This window comes from Eutrigla gurnardus (genome assembly GCF_963514095.1).
Source record: "Eutrigla gurnardus genome assembly, chromosome: 11".
Lineage (NCBI taxonomy): Eukaryota > Metazoa > Chordata > Actinopteri > Perciformes > Triglidae > Eutrigla > Eutrigla gurnardus.
In genome coordinates, this window is record NC_139925.1 from 10,810,194 (window position 1) to 10,830,147 (window position 19,954).

At 42.3% G+C, this 19,954-nt stretch overlaps 1 protein-coding gene across 1 annotated transcript; it reads left to right on the forward strand.

Moving 5' to 3' along the window:
• The first annotated feature begins 85 nt into the window (after nt 1-85).
• Nucleotides 86-7,227, forward strand: chst3a (carbohydrate (chondroitin 6) sulfotransferase 3a). The gene is made up of 4 exons (XM_084021213.1): nt 86-498; nt 2,541-2,702; nt 3,085-3,639; nt 4,644-7,227. Exons 2-4 carry the CDS (start codon nt 2,623-2,625, stop codon nt 5,338-5,340), a joined length of 1,332 nt encoding a protein of 443 aa, XP_083877339.1. The 5' UTR covers nt 86-498; nt 2,541-2,622; the 3' UTR covers nt 5,341-7,227.
• The last annotated feature ends 12,727 nt before the right edge of the window (nt 7,228-19,954 follow it).

Below are 19,954 nucleotides of genomic sequence, written 5' to 3' on the forward strand. Positions count from 1 at the left end.
TGACCTCGCCTACACAGGATGTCCCGTACAGGGGGGAGAGAGAGAGAGCGAGAGAGAGAGAGAGAGAGATAGACGTGAAGCGTGGTGCAGTCCGCTGGCTCGCTCACTGGCATCCAGCACATGGCGAAAGTTGGTAAAAAAAAAAAAAAAGTTTCAAAGCGATGATAATAATAATTTGAGGGCACATCGGTGCTTCTATCGGTCGGGGAAACCCCGTCGCTACCTCCTAGTAATTTATTCTTTAAACATTGAATCAACGCCGTGATAAAGAACGCATCGCTCCAGCTCCGCTCCAGCTCCGCTCTCCTTAAATGTCCGTGTTCCTGCAGGACGCCGGCGCCTCCGCGCTGCGGCTCATTCATCCGGCCGAGCAGAGGACACAATGAAGCAGTGTGGTCCGACACAATGCAGCGGGATGCTACGAAGGGGACGACGCGGCTTCTTCTCACACGATCACGGACGCTTTCGCTCGATTGCGGAGAGAAGGACCAGCTAAAGGTGCGTTAACATCCCGATACCCGAACATCTTGTTTTTAGGCAGGAAATGAGTCGAAGCTTTTATTTTTTTAAACATAAACAAGCCACAGAGCCACGGTGCGGTAAACATCCTGCTGCCATGCTGGGGGGAGAAACGCTATACGTGATGAATAACGACGTATTCCCACTGCTGTCAAACCATACGTGATGTGTCCTTTTGTCCTGACGTGATGTCTAATCGGTGATCGGTGCAAACACGGCGGCTGCCATGTCCTCCACTGTAATCAATTAGTCTTATATCAGAGATGCGTTTTCCCCAGATTTCATATTGAATTTAAGAAAAGTATCAGCGATGAATATTATAGTATACAGAAGTATAATGAATACTTCTGGATACTATGATATTGATAGTGTGTGTGTTCATTCTGGTTCAGTGGTGATGGAAATGCTCCTGGATTCAGTGCACCCTCCCCCCAATGACTGCTGTAGTATTAAATGGGCACCACACACACACACACACACACACACACACACACACACACACACACACACACACACACACACACACACACACACACACACAGAGAGAGAAAGAGGGGGAGAGAGAGAGAGAAAGAAGAGAGGGGGTCGTTTTCTTTATTTCCTTATGAGGTCCAAACTAAAAAAAAAAAATCAATCAATCACTTGGGAGTGATAAAACAGCACCTCCACGAATCCTAATGGCTCCCAGTATTTGCCTATAAGAGTTAATTGTTTACACTACCACCCCTGGGTGAACAGAGAGGCGCTCAGTGAGAACTCAGCTCTGCAGCGTCTCAATGAGATGCTGCTGCTGCTCCGAGGGCTCTGAAGGCAGCCATTAATGTAATTTGTAGTGAGATGATAAACAGAGTGATGTGCGGTTTCTGCTCGAGCGGATAGTCAGATTTGCCAAACGCTCCAGTGGCTCTTGAATATGTAAAAGTGCTCTGCTCAAGTGCTTTCAGCACTGACAGTTTGACGGCTATGGCGTATTAAGCTCAGATAATTGGATGATATTTACTTACAGAGCAAACCATCGCTCCACAAACCCCCACCACCCCACCAATGATATGCTTTGTAGAAATTATTCACCGTCTTGACAGGTCCAAATGGCATCATCTACATTTTTCTCCAGTAACACACACAAAAGAGTCAACGGGCAATGTAGTCAGGATTATCAAATTTGTTCAATCATTTGAAATTATGTCAAAATAGTTAATTTGTGGGGGGGAAAGTCTTTCAGAGGAGCAACGTGACACCATGTGGGCTGATGTGGAGTCATGAACGTGGGTTGTCTTCCTTAATATTTATGAGATCAGGTTGGATTGGCCTTTAAACGTGGCAGAGCAACGCAATACTCCCCAAGGAAGTGACGGACAGAGTAGACAGTGTTCATTTAGGCTCATTACATACTAATAAATATAATAAACTTTCTTTTTCTTTACACCAGTGATACTTTCCTTCTTGGTAATCTTGCATCATTATGGAAATATATAAAACTTATGACAAACTGCCCAAAGAAACGAACCAACAAGATGCAGCAGTGTAACCGAGCGTTCCTCAGGCGACCCTTTGTCGTCTAATCGCACAACAAGAAACAGCCGCGGCCGCTCGTGATGGCGACAGAAAACGTACGGGGAAGAGCAGCTGTGGTCGAAGCCGCATTTGAAACAGCTGTGCTGTTTTGAAACACTCAATAAAATTCATTAAACGGCGATGCTTTCAGTTTCATTATGTTTTGCTCGTGAAACAAACGTACGAAATGTCAATTAGATGGTCATTTGCATGAGAAATAGAGAGGGATTCTAAGAAATGAGTCAAACAATGCCGGAGCATTCATTAGGTTACAGATCAATGCAACATTTGTTTTGTAAGAAAAACCAAAAATGTAATTTGATTTTAACGGTGGTTTATGCCTTTCAGTGTAATCCATTTCGTGTTGGACACGGCGTTTATCGATGAAAGTATTCCCGAGATTCGAGCCAAAGAATGACATCTATTTTTCATACTCCACCTTTACTGACGTGTCTTTGTGATTCCAGAAGCTTCAGCCTCTGGATGACACGCTATGACCAGCACGCAGACTAGACTCTAGACGTCCAGTCACACAGCCAGGACTCAAGGATGAAGACCAAATACGCCATTGTCTTCATCTGCATCGTGGCCCTAGTCATCATCGAGAAGGAAAGCAACATCCTGTCACGGTAAGAGAACGGAGACGAATAAACTATGTGGAACTTGATGGAAGGAAACGCATCAAGTAACAACTTTATTCCTTTGGATGGAGTCTGGGAACCACATCCACTTGCAGATGTTAAGAACGTTAGTGGCTCAAAGACATTGTGTGGAAGTGCAGCCTACAGCGAGAGGACACTATGTAAGATGAGAAGCCACTCTCGTATCGATCTTCTCATGTAACTCAGCAAAGAAAGTGAATAAATGTATTTCCCATGCTATCAAACTGTTCCCGTTGAGACCTCTGGATCTGTTGCTGTGACTCAAACAGACAGTAGAGAGCTAAATGTAAAATATAAGGCATATCTCAGGTGTGTATGCCGCTCATCCAGCCTCTCTCTGTCTCCTCAGGGTCTCTGATAAACTGATCCAGAGGCAGATTCCCCAGCAGAGCCCGCCAACTCCACTGGATTACAGCAACACGACACAAAATGGCTCCCTGACGATGCTCAAACTGCTGCTCTCAAAACTCACAGGTGCAAAAGGGAATTACTCGAATCTCGCCGAGGACGAAGAGGAGGACGAAGAGCTGGACGACTTAGGCGCGTACGCATTCAGCGGCGGCCGTAAGCACATACTACTCCTGGCCACCACGCGGACGGGTTCCTCGTTCGTGGGGGAGTTTTTCAACCAGCACGGAGACAACATGTTCTACCTGTTCGAGCCTCTGTGGCACGTGGAGCGCATGCTGACCACGGCCTCGGAGGCGAACAACGGAACAGTGTTGTCGGGGATCTACCGGGACGTTCTTCAGGGGCTCTTCCTGTGCGATTTCACCGCCCTTGAGAAGTTCATCGCCCCCCTGCCGCAGGACCACGTCACCCCGGCTCTTTTCCGCAGAGAGTCCAGTTTATCTCTCTGTGAAGACTCTGTCTGCAGTCCTGTAATCAAAGACGTGTTTGAGAGGTATTAATCATTCTGAGTCTGAAAAAGCAACTGGAATTAAACTGTGATAGAGTTTCAAAGAGGGAGGTGCAATATTTCTTCAACTACGATGAGCGAAAGCTTTCTTTTAATGATGACATCCTCGGTGTTCTACATCACAGCTTAGTAAAGGCTCTGACCTTTTCAACTCTATGCACCGATCAATCGGCAGTCAAAACAGTTTTCAGCTGATCAGCCATGACCTGGAAAAGCCGCAGATCAGTTTCATAAATAGGTTTTTTTCCAGAAGACATAAACGCTCACAATGTGTCACGAAAGTCTGAAATAAGCCGTAGAGGAGCAGCATTAAGCACACGTGGACACTTATTATATTACAATTGTAATCAGCACATCTTCTGACAGCGTATTCAAGCTATACTCAGTAAAAGTGAATATTGGGCGAGGGTAAATTATTACACTAGCATGTGTTCAAATCTTGCAAAATTTAGCTTTTAGTGAGAAATATAGGCCGTATTTCTGGGCTCACTGGAGGGAAGGGAGGTATGGGAGAGCCAGGACCAGGACTGTACTGTGAAGTCTGTCACATACTACTGCAGTAAAATGAGAGGTTTTCTAAAGGGCATCTGGTGCTCTGAAACACTACCGCTTTTGTTCAGAGGGACCACCAAAATCAACACAAAATGAAAAGTCCTCATAGTCCCATCAAGCAACATTTCTAAGCAGCTTTTAAAACATTCAAAGCAAGTATTTATACAAAAATACCATAATTTAGTTGTAATATTTTGAATAGTTTGTTATGCAAATAACCACTATATACAGTATATGATGATAAAAAGGTAAAAGGACATTACATTTGACAGTTTACACTGACTTTCGGATGGTTAAAATTCCAAAGTTAGTTTGGAGTCGTCAATAGTAGATTCAAAGGCTCAAAGGAACCGTAGACGCCAGAAATATTTCCTCCCTCTTTGAAACTCAACGATGATTTATTTTATGATGCACAAACTCTGCCATTCTTGTCTTAGGTACCACTGTAAGACTCGTCGCTGTGGGCCCCTGAACCTCACCCTTGCATCTGAATCCTGCCTTTCCAAGCAACACCACGCCGTTAAGACGGTCCGTGTGCGCCAGCTGGACACGCTGCAGCCGCTGGTGGAGGATCCTCGGCTGGACGTGAGAGTGATCCAGCTGGTCCGAGATCCACGGGCCATCCTGGCATCACGCATGGTGGCTTTCTCTTCCAAGTACCAGACATGGAAGGCCTGGGCGCAGGACGGCCAGGTGCCCGAAGACGACGAGGAAGTGAAGAGGCTCAAGGGAAACTGCGACCAGATCAGGATGTCCGCCGAGGTGGGACTAAGCCAACCTCGCTGGCTGAGAAAGCGCTACATGTTGGTGCGTTACGAGGACATCGCCCGCTACCCCATGCAGAAGGCAGAGGAGATGTACAGGTTCACAGGGATACCGTTCAGTCCCCAAGCTAGGGAGTGGATACTGAGGAACACCCAGACCACGCGGGAGGCGAGCGGGATTTACTCCACCCAGAAGAACTCCTCGGAGCAGGCGGAGAAATGGAGATTCAGCATACCCTTCACACTGGCTCAGGTCGTGCAGAGAGTGTGTGGGCCGACCATGAAGCTGTTCGGGTACAGATTTGTGGATGATGAAAAGACGCTGCTCAATAAGTCCATTAGTTTGCTTGACGATAAACTATTTCATTAAATCCAGAGGTTGACAAAAACGTAGCTGTGAATCTTCAAAAAAGGGGGCCGGAGCCAGGAGAAGCCATTATTGCACAGACCAAAAGAAAAATAGGAAGCAACGGTGCCATAAAAGACGTTTAACTGCTGACTGTAGGATTTGGGCCACACAACAATATTCATACTCACCAATGATGTGCCTCATTGTGACAAATGAAGAGCCACTCGAGAGAGAGAAGTATTTATTTGCATATACCGCCTTCGCTTGGAAGCCTGGGAGTTCAGCTTCATGCTTCGTGCTTTATAGTTCATTCGAAATGAAATAAGCATAGATGTCAAGCCTGACTTGTAAGAGATTCTTATGTATTGATAGTTGATCAGTTTAGACATTCAGGGATAAACTATGGTGAAGTGTGTGTTTTGTCAGTGTGTGTGTGTGTGTGTGTGTAGGGTTTACAACGCCTCGTTCAACCTGTATTTTGATAGATCTGTACACGACTTGGCAAATGACAGAATCCCTTTAGATCAGACCCGATGTGCTTTTATAGGGCTTTAGATACTCAGGTGACGTGAATATGGCGTTGCATTTTGCCTTCATGAGGAATGTTCACATCTTGCTGTCTGAAAATACGGAATGATTTTTGATGTATTTAACCAAATGCCATTTAAAGCAATTCTCAATATACCATAAAAAAAAGAGGTAAACTCAGACGGATATATAATAGTCATATAGTTCTATCAAATGAGTAGCTATAGAAGAGTTATATCTCACAAACCTGCATGTGTCTTCAACATACAAGTGTTGCTTTACCCAACAGCCATAGTAGCGATGCATTTCCCTGTGCTGCTTCCTCGCTTTGAAGAAACAGGCAGTTTGAGGGTTATTTTACACCAGAAATATTGCAACTTTTCAGAAAATACTCCCTCCTCTTTAAAGCTATTAGTTGTGAGATCTGTGTATGTTTTAACGACGTATGGAACTGTTTTATTGCGGCCTATCCCTTTAAGCAACACCCAGGTGCGGCTGTGTTAACCGTCACTCTTGATGGTATATAAAGGTATCCACTGTGACTCCAGTTCAATGGTAGCATTGTGTTCAGCTTGGCCAAGGCAACTGCTGAAACTCCTGTTCTGCCCATGGAAAAGGGATATGCATTAGAGGTACATATAGTAAGAGGCTTATACTAACATAGTGTTTCAAACATAAATATGAAGACTTTATGACTGGCAGGCCTTTCGTTGCCTTGACTCACTACTGAAGTATTTAAGCCAAAAAAAAAAAGGGAATACTGTGAAATACCAAGGGCAGCTGACAGAATGAGTGCAGACAGTTTATGCATTCGACTAATTCAGATACCCGGAGTGGCAATAATGTTCATACAGATGTGTCTGTAAAATGTCGGTGGTTCTGCCTTCATAGAGGACTGATGCTTGAATTAAATGTTTCATGGAAAAAAAACCCCATCAATAGCAGAGCTGTTTTAAAGTATTTTGGGGGAAGTCTGAGTCTAGTGTCATTTCTTGTGAAAGCCAGTCTCTATTCAAGTCTCAGTTTCTTCTTCAGGTCTCTGAATGGAACAATTTAAATGCCTTGATATTTGTAAATGTTTCTTCCTAAGCTCTTTTAATAGTGAGTAGCTGGCTGAGACCATGTCCTGTCATTATAATAAATAAGTAGTAGTGTGCTTAGGCAAGCCTTAATGTTACCTGGTCAAAACCTGAGACATCAAATTTCGCTTTCAAATCTTCAGGGATTAAAATCCTAATCTTGTGTGATTAAATCTGACTTGTCCACGGCTCAGTTTCATAGGTTACCAAAGTTATGAGGTTGTTCAACAACTTGCATTTACTACGACAACTAAGATATTAAGAAACCAAGGGTCACAGGGCAGATTATGCTTCGCCAAAATGTATCGTGCATATTCAAACGCTTCTGTCAGACAAAAGATGATTTGTTCAGCAGTTAAAAGGGATACAAATAAAAGCAGCAGTTGCTTGCCATTTGACTTGTGACAAAGCCTATTCTCAAAAGGCAATGGCTTAAATGCTGGCGTGTCTGCAGCCGCAGGAGGGAGGAGCCTCAGAGTTTTATCCTGCAAATATGCTACTGTGTTACATTTATACTGCAAATGCAACATAGTATTGTAATGCTGAGCCTACTCCGTACATTTTATCTGACCTACCTTTATTTATTTTTTTACTTTAATCTGGTACAGTAAAGCATGAATGGCTTTCTAAGTTTGTTACCCCAAGATATTTGAATCAAACACAAACTTCCTGCCTTTTTACACCACAAGAAAATTGTGGCATTGTGCTGTCGCAAACGATGAACGGGCTTGAATGAACCAACTCAAAGAGCGGCCCACAAATGTGTTTTATTACTTGTTTTTTCAGTTTCAGTGCAAAAGCTTCAAGGAACATCACTTGATTAGCCTTAATGCAGAACACTTATGTTAGTAAATTGAAAATGTAGCTAAACATCAAGGGAATTGTAGTCCAAGGTATGATGGACTACAGTTTTTCTTTGTGTTAGGTTTGTTGAAATTCACATAACAAACCGCGGGAATCAATTTAATCAAATGTCCTGACAAAATAAAACGTGAACATTAGGCCGGATGAAATGATTGGACTTCTAGCTAACAAGGTGGGCACTGCTAGCTAAAAGAAAAGTGTTGTTTTTTTTCTCATATGTGGTAATAAGGCTTCCGTTATTTAACTCAATCCACAGATCAATGAAGGATACTCGAGAAAGAATTTAAATCAAGAATAAAACCATTCAGATATGAAACAAAATCCAACAGTTCCTCACATTTTCCTGGAAAGAGGCAAAACACATCATCCAGATATCTGCATCATTTATGGATTGACCGAAAGCTTGCTTAATAAAATCATTTTTGCACAGATTTGAGTGTTGCTTTTTTCCCCATTAAGTTTGACATCCCAGCAACAGGTGAGGATTTCTTTTTCTCTATTTTTAGTTACTGAATATAGTAAAATATTTTAATTGAATGATGGGAATGCTTTTGCTCCATTACTCTTTTACTTAAATAAAATGCCTTTAAAGTAACTTCATTATTTGTCAGCATAGCAGCTGTGATCAACATGGGATAAAATGAGGATTCATGTGGGATTGTTCTCTCAGTCTAGCTCCACATACAAATGAATGCTGTTGCCAAGGAACCCTTAAAGGCTGGGTGGGAATAACTAGAGAAAAAATTGGCAGAAACAGGGAGCTCATTCAGGTCTGCATTCTTTCTGTCTGTTTCATGCCCCAGCTGAGAGAAATCACTTCAGACTCCACAGCTGTTGGTTAAGTAACCGAGATGGTTTCCATGATGCTGAATGTTCCCACAGTCACATGCCAGATGTTGCCACCCTGCAAAAAGGGGGAAATGTTGGTGAAGTCACCAAAGACCCAGTCTCAAGTTTCCGTAAGGTGACGCTTCGAAACCACTAGTGGGGCTGTAGAGCACTGAGACTGACGCACACTTTTAAGGGGATGACATGATGCACACTTCTGCTCACGGAAAAATTTGTAGATGCAAGTAGAGTAAGTAAGGTGAGAGATATATTCAGGTCAGTCATGCGAAAGGGCTTCTTCTGGACAACAATGCACCAACATATAAAGCTTATGCAACTGTACAGGTTTTATAGCATATTGAATGGTTACTGAATGTAGAAATTGCATTGCTCACATTATTATCATTATATTTTGTTATTTCTAACGTCTGCATCAGTTGAACTTGGTGCAACTTGTGCAGGAGGCCTACTGAATGCTGTGTGTTCCCAAGGACATGCCTTCATGTCCAGAGAGACTCAGACCATCTGATGAAGACAGGAAAGAATGTGAATGTTTTGCAAATGTTTTGCCCTGAGGATACTATAAAACGCTGTGCTCTACGCATAATACACTACCTGCAATGCTAGTTCACTTTAGCTTAGTTTAAGGTACAATTGGGCACCGCTTGCTCCAATGGTGACACTGGTTTACACTGCCATGCCATTAAACTACTAACTATTGCACCAACAGATGCACACAGTGTCCTTGTGTGCACACGTATATTCAATGACTCTACTTGTGCTGTGGAAGGGAGGGGACTAAGGAAACAGGAAACCCACCCCCCTATCGAGGTTTTCTGGCTCTCATCCATGTTCCTCTCTTAAACATCCCCCTGGACCACCTCAGTCTTCTCACAGTAACACAGTGTCTCGCAGTAAGTCATTTGGACAGGTAATCATCGTTTTGGAGATGTGTCTTCATTGTCCTGAAATTTAATGTTTTAATGTTTTTTGTGTGTGTCTGCTTTATGACTTTTTTCTGGGATTATGGCATCCACTTTCTATATTAAATTGCTCAGTGTCCTGATCCGGCTCTCCACCCGTAGAGCAAACACACACACACACACACACACACACACACACACACACACACACACACACACACACACACACACACACACACACACACACACACACACACACACACACACACACACACTCGAATGCACCCCAAAGCACACTCCATCTCCTCTTCCTGGCTGCCCCTCGCTGGAAGGTAAATAAATCTTGTGGTCGGGGTGGAACACTGAGTGCCCTCATATGCCTCGGGCCTGCCCAGCTCAAAAGAAGCCTTGTGTTTGCCTCTGTAAGGGGGCTCCACTTAGCTACAAGTTGGGCATCCACAGATAGGCTGCTCTGTTGAACACCCCCACCCCAAAAACCCCCCCAAACAAAACAGGAATCTACTCTCAAAAGTGCGGTTTAAAACTAAAACTATAAACTTTATCTCATGCATTCATACTGCAATTTTAGATGCCTCCATTAACGTTTTCAGTATATATATATATATATATATATATATTAATTAAAAGCTAGGATATGATTGTATAGAGCCATACTTTGATAGGCTGAGTTTATTTCCTGTGTGTCCTGCAGAGGGCAGTAGAACCTACAGGATCATCAAGTCACACTTGTCTGTGTGCTTTTTGTGTGTGTTGTACAGAGAACACATGACTGCATACTGTATGCGTCTGTGTGTGCACCTGGGCGTGCAGAAATGCATACATGTATGTTTTATATGCATGTGAGCATATGTGCATTTGCATGTGTGTGGGGCCTCTTCTCTGGTGATCGCTCATATGTGCAGCGGTAATTGTTGCGACGTCTTATCTTCCTCATTAGGCTCTACAGGAAGTTTTCCTGCAGTTCAAGACAAAGCGGAAGATGACTCCTGCTTATGCCAGTTCTTCCTCAACGCCATTGTTGTGTTCTCTCTGTACCCTTCACCGTGTCCCCAGAGCTCAATGGGACGGAAGTGTGAAAGATGTCCACATCAAAGGGGGTGCAGGCCAGCACTAATCCGCAAATAATGACAGGCAGGCAGGGCTGGACTTAACACACATGTCCCTTTGCTTACTAATCTTGGACGGTATAGAGCAATCCCTCATGAGGATCAACGTACAACATAACACCTGCACGGCAGATAAAGGCGAGTTAGAATTGTCATGGGACTCGCGGATGCATAGGAGGATTATGAGACAATGGCCCCCGGACCCTGATGTGTAAGAGCCGGGACAGCACAATAACTCCCTTTTACAGTTACACACAATAATAACACGTTGGCATGCATTCACCTGCATCTCGACAGGATTTACAGCAAACACACAAAAGCCAACAGCTGGCACATTAATAACAATACACCACAAATATGAGATAGGCCTCCAATAAGCCATAACAAAGCCTAAAAAATTATTTATTTTTTAATTCTGGAAAGCATAGAGAACAACGCTCCTCTAGTGAAAATTAGCCATAGCCAACATAGATTGCAGGCCATGAAACATCATCTTCAGGTATAATAAATGATCTGAGCTGCATTAGTTGATTGCCTATCATCTAGGTCAGATGGGTATTCAACTTTGAGCATCTCACTTACTCATATCTGCTTCCCTTAATTGCTTCTTTTTCTTTTCTTAGCATTTTGACCTAACCGTGACCTCACATGTGACCTTTCTCAAGTTAGCGTACATTAACAGCAGCGCCCTCTATTGACCAGTTTCTTGGCTACACAGACAATTTCATGGGAAAGCTTTCTTTGGAACGATGACGATAATAGGCTTAACAATATTACATCTGCAATAGGGCATCCCCTGAATTTTTCAAGATATAGACTACTCAAAAGAAATTTTATATATATATATATATATATATATATATATAGCTGTGGATTGGTCTGCAGGCCCGTGCTACATGATGGAGGGACCCCATTTGTCAGATTAGGGGTAGATAACAACAACATTATAGGCCCGTACCATAATCCACCTGTGCTCGGATGAAAGGAAAAAGAGAGTCTAAATTAAGGGACATCTTATTATTTAACATATTGTGTTTCATCATGAGGTGGAAGAGTGTGAAGCAGGGGAGCGTAGCGCATAAGTAGCAAGAGAACGTTTCTTCAGTCCAGAGGTGGACACCCTTTAGTGGGGAAATACTAACTGTTTATACACCAATATTATCAATAACACACACACACACACACACACACACACACACACACACACACACACACACACACACACACACACACACACACACACACACACACACACACACACACACACACACACACACACACACACTGACAGGTGGGCAGCCCCTGAGGGGAGATTCCTCCAGACTCACCTGTACCATTGTTTCCTGTGTTCTTCCTGTGTGAGGAGCCTGTGTTGTTTGAATACAATGGGGTCGGGGAAATCACAGCACCTGTCAGAGAGACACTCCATCATTGTGACAGAGAGCGGAGTGACAACAAACGGCACAAATGCTCACTAACGACCAGCCCCACTTTTGTGTTTACTCGCCGTATTTTTTATGCTGGTGTCATTACGCAGCAAATTGCGTGTGTGATATATTTGTTATTTTAGTCTTTATTTTTGCACGGCTTCGTGGCACTGCCTCTGTATAGGAACAGCATTGCAGAATCGAAGCAAAATATCCCCTCCTGAATGTCTCTTTGTGTTAGATGTACTATAACTTTATCAGCTGCACTCACTCATTGAATGATTCAAATAATGAACAAAATTACAGATTTAAGTTTTTTTTATGTCAAACCTGAAATGTAAAGAGCAGTTAAGTTTAAGTCTCTGTCAGTATAAATATGAGCAATACTGTATATCTGAAATTTAAGATTGTCTCTTCAAGACCAGGGTTGCATATCTGACCATTTTTTTTAAATCAAAGCAATATGGGTCCAACAAAAACAATCTGTTTTGTATATTTGGAACAGTTAGATTTTAAAATAAAGTATAGCAGACCAGAAAGATAATATCCATATAAATATTACATGTGACTATAATTTAAATTAAAACCAATATTATAATAGAGGCAGAAGTAGTTTATTACAAGTAGGAAACATATCTTTAACCGATTTGAGACTTGCTTCTGTGTCATCAATGCATGAAATTAAATTAAGGAGTCAAATTCAGGGTTGTTTCTACCACAACTTGGGTTGGCAGGAGTCGCTGCATAGATTCATTTAATAACAGATTTAATTTAGATGCTAGCAAACATTATTTGAATGTTTTTGTTAAAGGGAATCATCATTGTAAAGAAAAAGCAAGAACACGAAACTGATATTGCAAAACCGATAGCGGCAGCATCCTCGACAGAAATTGATATCATATGATATTGTGCCATCCACTAAGTAACACTAAGCCCTCCTATTCATTCCTTAATCTCCCGGTGAACTTCACAGAGGCAGCCAGGTTATGCGAGAGTGACGTGAAACAAAAGGTAATAGTGTGCAGCTGAATGTCTTCCAGACGCCGCGGTCTATCTGAAGTGCCAGAGTCGGGGATTAAAACTCACTCTGGGAATGTCAGCGTTGTCAGACAATACAATCCCATCACCGCTGCCTCCGCCATCTTCATTAAGATTTTATCATGCCGCCTCCAAAACGGTGGCTTTAATCCAGCTATCGCAGCCTTATCTTGACATGATTTGGAAAATGATAATTGGGTTTCATGCTTGGCAACGAGTGGTATTGATCTTCCATTTGTCTAAAAACCTTAAATCGGCACTGTGGTCGAATGCAAGAAAATAGCAAAAGCATGTCGTCACCTTTTCCTCTCATAATGCCAGTGCACTTCCGTCTAATGGGTGCACACCGTCAGTCCACGGCGAGCCCCCACAGAAGTCTCTATAGACACCAGTGTTACCTTATACCGTGTCGTCTCTGCACCCCGCTGTCAGTCAGTCGGTCCAACCTTCTCAAGTTGCGTGAGCTATGATTAGCAATTTCAACCATTATGCGTCCTCCCTGCATAATTCACGCCTTTCGTTCTTTTTCACTGTCCCTCCCCGGAGAGAACACGAGAGGGAAATCCCACCCTGCTCCGACAAAACCCACAGGGCTTGTCTTATGTTGGGAGTTGAAAAAAAATCATGTTGCATTTTTAATCGTCCAAACATTGGATGCTTTATAATTGATGAGGGGGATAATCGTAGGTGCAGGTTTGCCCCTCCACCGTCAAGGAAATGAAATGGTGCAGAAAGTGTTGGGTCATTAGGCCGTCAGGGATCGGGTGCTCTCCTGATCCACAAACCAAGTATGACAAAGCAGCAAGGAGGAGATCCCATACACGGACCCAAGTGGAGCAAGCGTTTCCCCTGCCCTCAGCTGAGTCTGCTATTGTCCGGCTGGGTTCTTCTGCTGTGAGAGGACGGCAAGGTTTGTCATCGGAGAAGCCTGCTCTGGTTCACCGTGGCATGGTGAGAAATGCCCTTAGAATATCATTCATCAAACATCGCTTTCCTAGGCAGCACTTACATGCAACTTAAATGAATATTATTTTGAGTGAGAAACTGCAAATACAAAAGTTGCTGTGTTTGAGGGCGCAGGGTTACAGGGAGGCAGTTTAGAGGTTTAGAGATGTTTTCCTTCAAGTAATTGTTAATCAGTGGCACAAAAAGCACTATATGTACCAGAGGGGCGCCAAAGAAAAAAAAAAGAGAGATATTTTTCTTTTGGTATTTTAAACTGTTGTTGTGCGTTTCTAAATAATTTCTGCACTCCCTTAATGTTACATAGAGTTGGAATTGACCAAAATTGTTGCTGCATACCCCCTCTGCTGGGTATATGCGCCCCTGCCCTAACCCTAACAACAACCCATAACCCTTATTGCCTGGTGCTATCTGGTCAAACAAATCCGCAATCATTACCAATATTGGACTCACAGGAAGTTTGTATCATGATGATGACTTTCTTTATATATTTAAATATAAAACATATATAATTATATTATTTATTTATTTTTGTTTATTTTATTTCTTTATTATTTTCTTTGTTAAAATATTTTAATATGTTCATCATTTATTTAATTTTTTTTGGGAGGGGGGTATTTTCTATATTAAGCTGCTGTTGTGCGTTTCTAAATAATTTCTACACTCCCTTAATGTTACAAAGAGCTGATATTGGGGGCTGATGTACTTTAAAATAAAACTTTATTATTTAAAGCCCATACATAATGATGTCTAGCACACTTTTTTTTTGTGTGTGTGGGGGGGGGGGGCAAATTGTTGCTGCATACCCCTCTGACACTGGGTAGTTGCACCCCTGTTCTTAATCGCCGTGTTTTCATCTCCGGGCCGGACAGTAATGACCAATTCTGACTGACTGACCATGGGAATGAGCACAGCTTAAATCCCCTCCATCCCGGTGTGTTGGAGTCTACACACACACGGACACACACTCAGGGTTACAGAGTTGAGATGTGCTTGATGGTGTAGCCACCCTTTGATTCGCCGCTCAATGAAACTTGTGACTGTTTTAATTAAGGGGAAAACACACTGACAGTGTAGCACGCGGAAATCCGCCGCCGTGCACATAAAGGGCGCTAATGCTTTTCTTCCTGTCGACGCAAGGCTGGCCCCCTTTTGTCAGACTGACCATTCATTTTTCATTCATTTTCTTCCCCCCCGCCTTTTCCTTCTGTTCTTAAGTTCATGGCATGACTTCTGTAGCTAATGACAGGAAAAACATATTCAGGGCTCAGCCAGGTGAGAGAGCTTCATGTGACCGGTTGTTTTTTTTTTTCTAGTAAAAACACACACATTTCTTACTTTGTTTCCCTGCTGTTTGTGACAGTAGCGCCACAGGGGATTCTTCACGGCAGCCAAAACGAACACCAGGGGAATACTTCACCCTCTTCTGTTGTTTGGTGTGCCTCAGGGCAGGAGAGTTCACCTCCGCTATGCTGCAGGAAATAAGTAATCGTCCGTTTGTCTAATTTGTTACTTCTTAAAGAGAATTTCATACCTTCTTACTATCATTAAGAATTTCAGGGTCAGTTAGTGTACTATTCAAGCCTCTCCCCTCTTTGGACAGTATTGTTAAGTAATGAAACAGAATTATATTCTCTGGTCATCAACCAGCATCCCAAAACAGCTGACAGCCGTCTGTGGGCTTCCCGTGTTAGTCACAGAGGTACGGTTCTCTGTCGTTGTGGTATTTTGACAGATGTTTCACTGAGGTTTGTGTATGCTGGTGTGTGACAAGTCCTCTCTTCCTCTGGGGATCAATGTCTGTCCTGTTCTCTCGCCGATCTGATGTTTATCTGCTGGTGATCAATCACACCGTTGACAGCCTGCAGGTTAGTGTTACCATCCCCGCTGCCTCTGAGGGGGTGTCTATAGATCCAACACAAAGGACAGGCGATAACTAATAAGGATGAATATGTGTTAATTAAATATATGCCAATATGAGGCACATCATATTTTAAAATATTGTGCTGGATGTGCATGAGGATTGCAAAACAAGTTGAAACCAGCTTAATGTGCATTATTCTCACATTTGACAGAATATATAGTTATTTAAGTCTGCCTTTATGAATGAATCTATATAAATACAGTTAAGGTTTTAAGTTTCTTGCTATAATTAATGTCTAATGCTATAGACATAGAAGAAAGATGAAGATTTAATTCCCATAAAGACTTGAGTGTTATATAACAGATCCTACCAACAGTTCACTCACTTGAAAAAGAGAAAAGCCATTAAATACTGTACAGGCCAAGTTTCTCGTATCCCCAGCCCAAAATAAAGCCTCTCTGCACTTAAAAGAAATGATTGATGATGACTCCCCACTCACAGCAAACAGGCCCAAAGTCAGGGGGTTTTCGCTCTTAATGCAGGTGTCAGTAATCCTCCTTTGCCTCTTCAAGTGATGTTTTTAGCCCGAGGAAATGCTTGACCAGATTCCTCCCTTACTGCGTAGAAACAGTGTAATCTCTCAATCCTTGACACAGCAAATAAACACTGCACAGAAAGAGAGCCAGGCAACTTTATCTCTTACTTCCTTCTGCATTGTCTCGTTGACAACTTTCAGGGGGGGAACCTCTCCGCGGAGAGAAAAGAGGAGACATATTTCTTAGGTAACAAGCCCAAAGGGGCTGGGGATTGAAGGTTAAGTGCATGTACTAAATATGCACAAAAAGGAACTTAACACCTGAGGCTGTAATGACATTGCGTATACTTCCTCTCGGCCTTCCATTTGGTGACCATCTCCTCTTTAAGAGAGAGAGGAACTGTTATCGTGTTACACAATGTGGGAAAATTGGATTCTGTTAAATAATCATTAATTAAACAATCATGTTAAATAATCATTCTGCGTTTATACGTGTTATTGTAACGTTGTGCATCTACTTCGATAAGGTAATCAGTCAAACAGCGATCTTAGTAATGCAAGCAGCCATGAGGAGAAACTTTTGCATTCACGATGACACTCACATTTCTGTAGCAACAGCAGCTAATTGGAGGTTAATGCCTTTTAACCTGCCTCGTCAATTATTCCTTCAGATACCTGAACTCCCATTCACCCAATTGCCGACCCCTGTTTTAATTGGTTAGGGCACCATTTTCCCAGGAAATAACCGTGCCAAGGCTTCAAATATTGAGGTGCAGAGCCTATTTTTCATTTTTTTTATTCTTTGGGCCTTGTTGTATCTCAGTTGGCTGTATATAGCAAAAGTAGACATCAGAGATCATCACAGATCAGATTGGGTAAAAAGCTCTGACATCATTCATAAACAGCAAACACATAGACCATCCTAGCTACAGACGCTGTAAACAGTATATCCTTGTTAGAATGTTATGTCCACTTGCTGAAATGTTTGTCAGTCATTCAAACAAAGGCTCTAATGTGGGTGTAGCACCTCATTCCCCACAACACCTCATTGAACAACACGGTGGAAGGTTTTTCCTGACTCACGAAAACATAATGTAGCAAAATCTTGCTTTCCTGATTACCTGAGATGATTTTAAAAGGATGGCAACATGCTTTTCTATGATCGTCGCATCATTTGCATTGTTTAATATCAACCGATGCCTGTTTCCCTTTGTAAGGCCACTTAGTTTTGGGGGCTTCAAGGAGGCTGAGCAGTTTTATATATTCATAATATTTATACATGCTCATTCAGGGGGGGATTTTAAATCAGTTCAGACCAGAGTGATGATCTGTTTATCTGTTTTCATACTTTCTCTTTTTATATGGACAGTTATGGTGCAACTCTATGAATCTCTCTCATCCACTGAGACAAACGGCAACTTGAGCACCTAAGAGACGGATCATAATGAATGTTTGCACTTCCTACCCAGCACCTCTAATGTCACACAACTAGAGAGGCCGCCCTATTAAAGAGTCTGTCTGCCGTTATGAGGATTTGATTATAAATGGTGCCACTTGATCAGCCACTCAGCCGCCTAAACAACCAAAAGATTTACTTGTCCTCAGTTTACAGCACCTCTAGTACATCTGCTCCACCGGTGACCTTTGGTGACACCTTGACCTCGTCCTGTGCAGCCTCTAAGTACCCCGTCTCCACCGCAACATTTCCTGGTCTTAAAAATGATCCTCAATAATACCACTGTTATGAATATTCACCTAATTTTAAATTTGCTGCCATTTTGAGATTTTGGACTGCAGAACAAATTTTCAGGTTATTTATACAATTTTTAAAAGCACATTTTCAATCTTTCTAATGAAACTCACAAATGCAAAGTATTATTTATTTAAAATATATTTAATGTTAATTATAATTGCATTATATTAAAAATGACATTATTACTTTGTGGATTTATTTAATGAAAAGGAAGTTGTTATTTTTTACAACTGCAATGTTTGACATTTTATTCAGGTTAACATTAGCTAAATTAAAATAATCATGCTTTATTTAAAAAATAAAATCTCCTTCTGATGCCCAGGGGGCAGTATTGGCTGTACATAATCCAACTAAGACTGCAACATTGCATATTAACCTTTGTAGCAGTACGGGTATAATGCTTGAATATTTCCTAAAGAGCGATATAAAAGCAGTTGTTCAGCTTGTTGTTGACTAAAATACAAATTGAACTGTGAGAAGAGGCGTGTAACAAGCCTGAGGAGATGTTTGCCTTTGTCTTTTTATGTACAACCTGTAAACAAGATTGTTTACTTCTGCTGCAAAGTGAACAGATTGGAGTTCAACAGACAAAGCATAAAGCAGGTTTGATAGAGACACGACAGATCCCGAGGCCCAGGATCAGCAGCACTAATGGGATTAGATCTGCCACGCACACACCAAACACCAGGCTGGGAGCCGGCATGAAAAGCTCAAGACTCACACTTTCACTCAACGACAAAATAATCCACCATTGTGGCAACAAGAAAATGAATTAATATTGACATTTTTTATTTGAAATAGCCATAAGAAATAGATGTTATTCATATTATAAAGGCATTCCTCCATTGCTGAGAGGACTTTTTAAATTCCACCCCTAAGGGGCAGCAGAGGCCAGCGTTTACCAGGTCATCTTTGAGCAATGACTGTCAAGTGGGAACCTCTCGCTTCCACCACCAAGAAAACCGCAGCAAGGAACAAAGGAGCAAAGTTCAACAGACATGCCAACTAAAAAGTTGCTTTAGTACGACCATGTGGGGAAATATTAGGTCTTTTGTTGTTGATCAGCTGATTCCTTTTTACTACAGCAAATTAAGTTTTACAGGAGGAACAAAAGAGGTGAGTTTCTAGGGAGAAAATTATTTTTTCTCTCTGACACGCACACACACACACACACACACACACACACACACACACACACACACACACACACACACACACGCACACACACACACACACACACACACACACACACACACACACACACGCACACACCTTCTTTCAGCAAACAGGTTGAAATGGCGAGACGGAGCTGGGTGGGCTCCACTGACGGAGCGGAGGGCCCTCGGTTCAAAGCTATCAAGTGAAGTGTTCTTTGATTCAATAATAATAATAATAATAATAATAATAATAATAATAATAATAAAAATGAATGAAATAAGCTAAATAAGTGAGAAACGTGTCTGGGGCCGCTGTGGGATGCGGCAAAGATGAATAAAGAGAGCAGGTCTGGGCAGAGAGAGGGTGACGTGAGGGAAGCTGGAGGGCCACATGAAAGCGGGAACCTACTCCCACAGCTGTCAGCAGCTTTTAATGCAAACTTTGCTATTGAGTGGCAGAGCCGGTCAGCTTCCACCACCAAACTTCTCCTAGTTTCCTCCAGTGTTGCGTGGATCGTGTGGTATGAAGAGTCCCGTATCAGGTTTGTC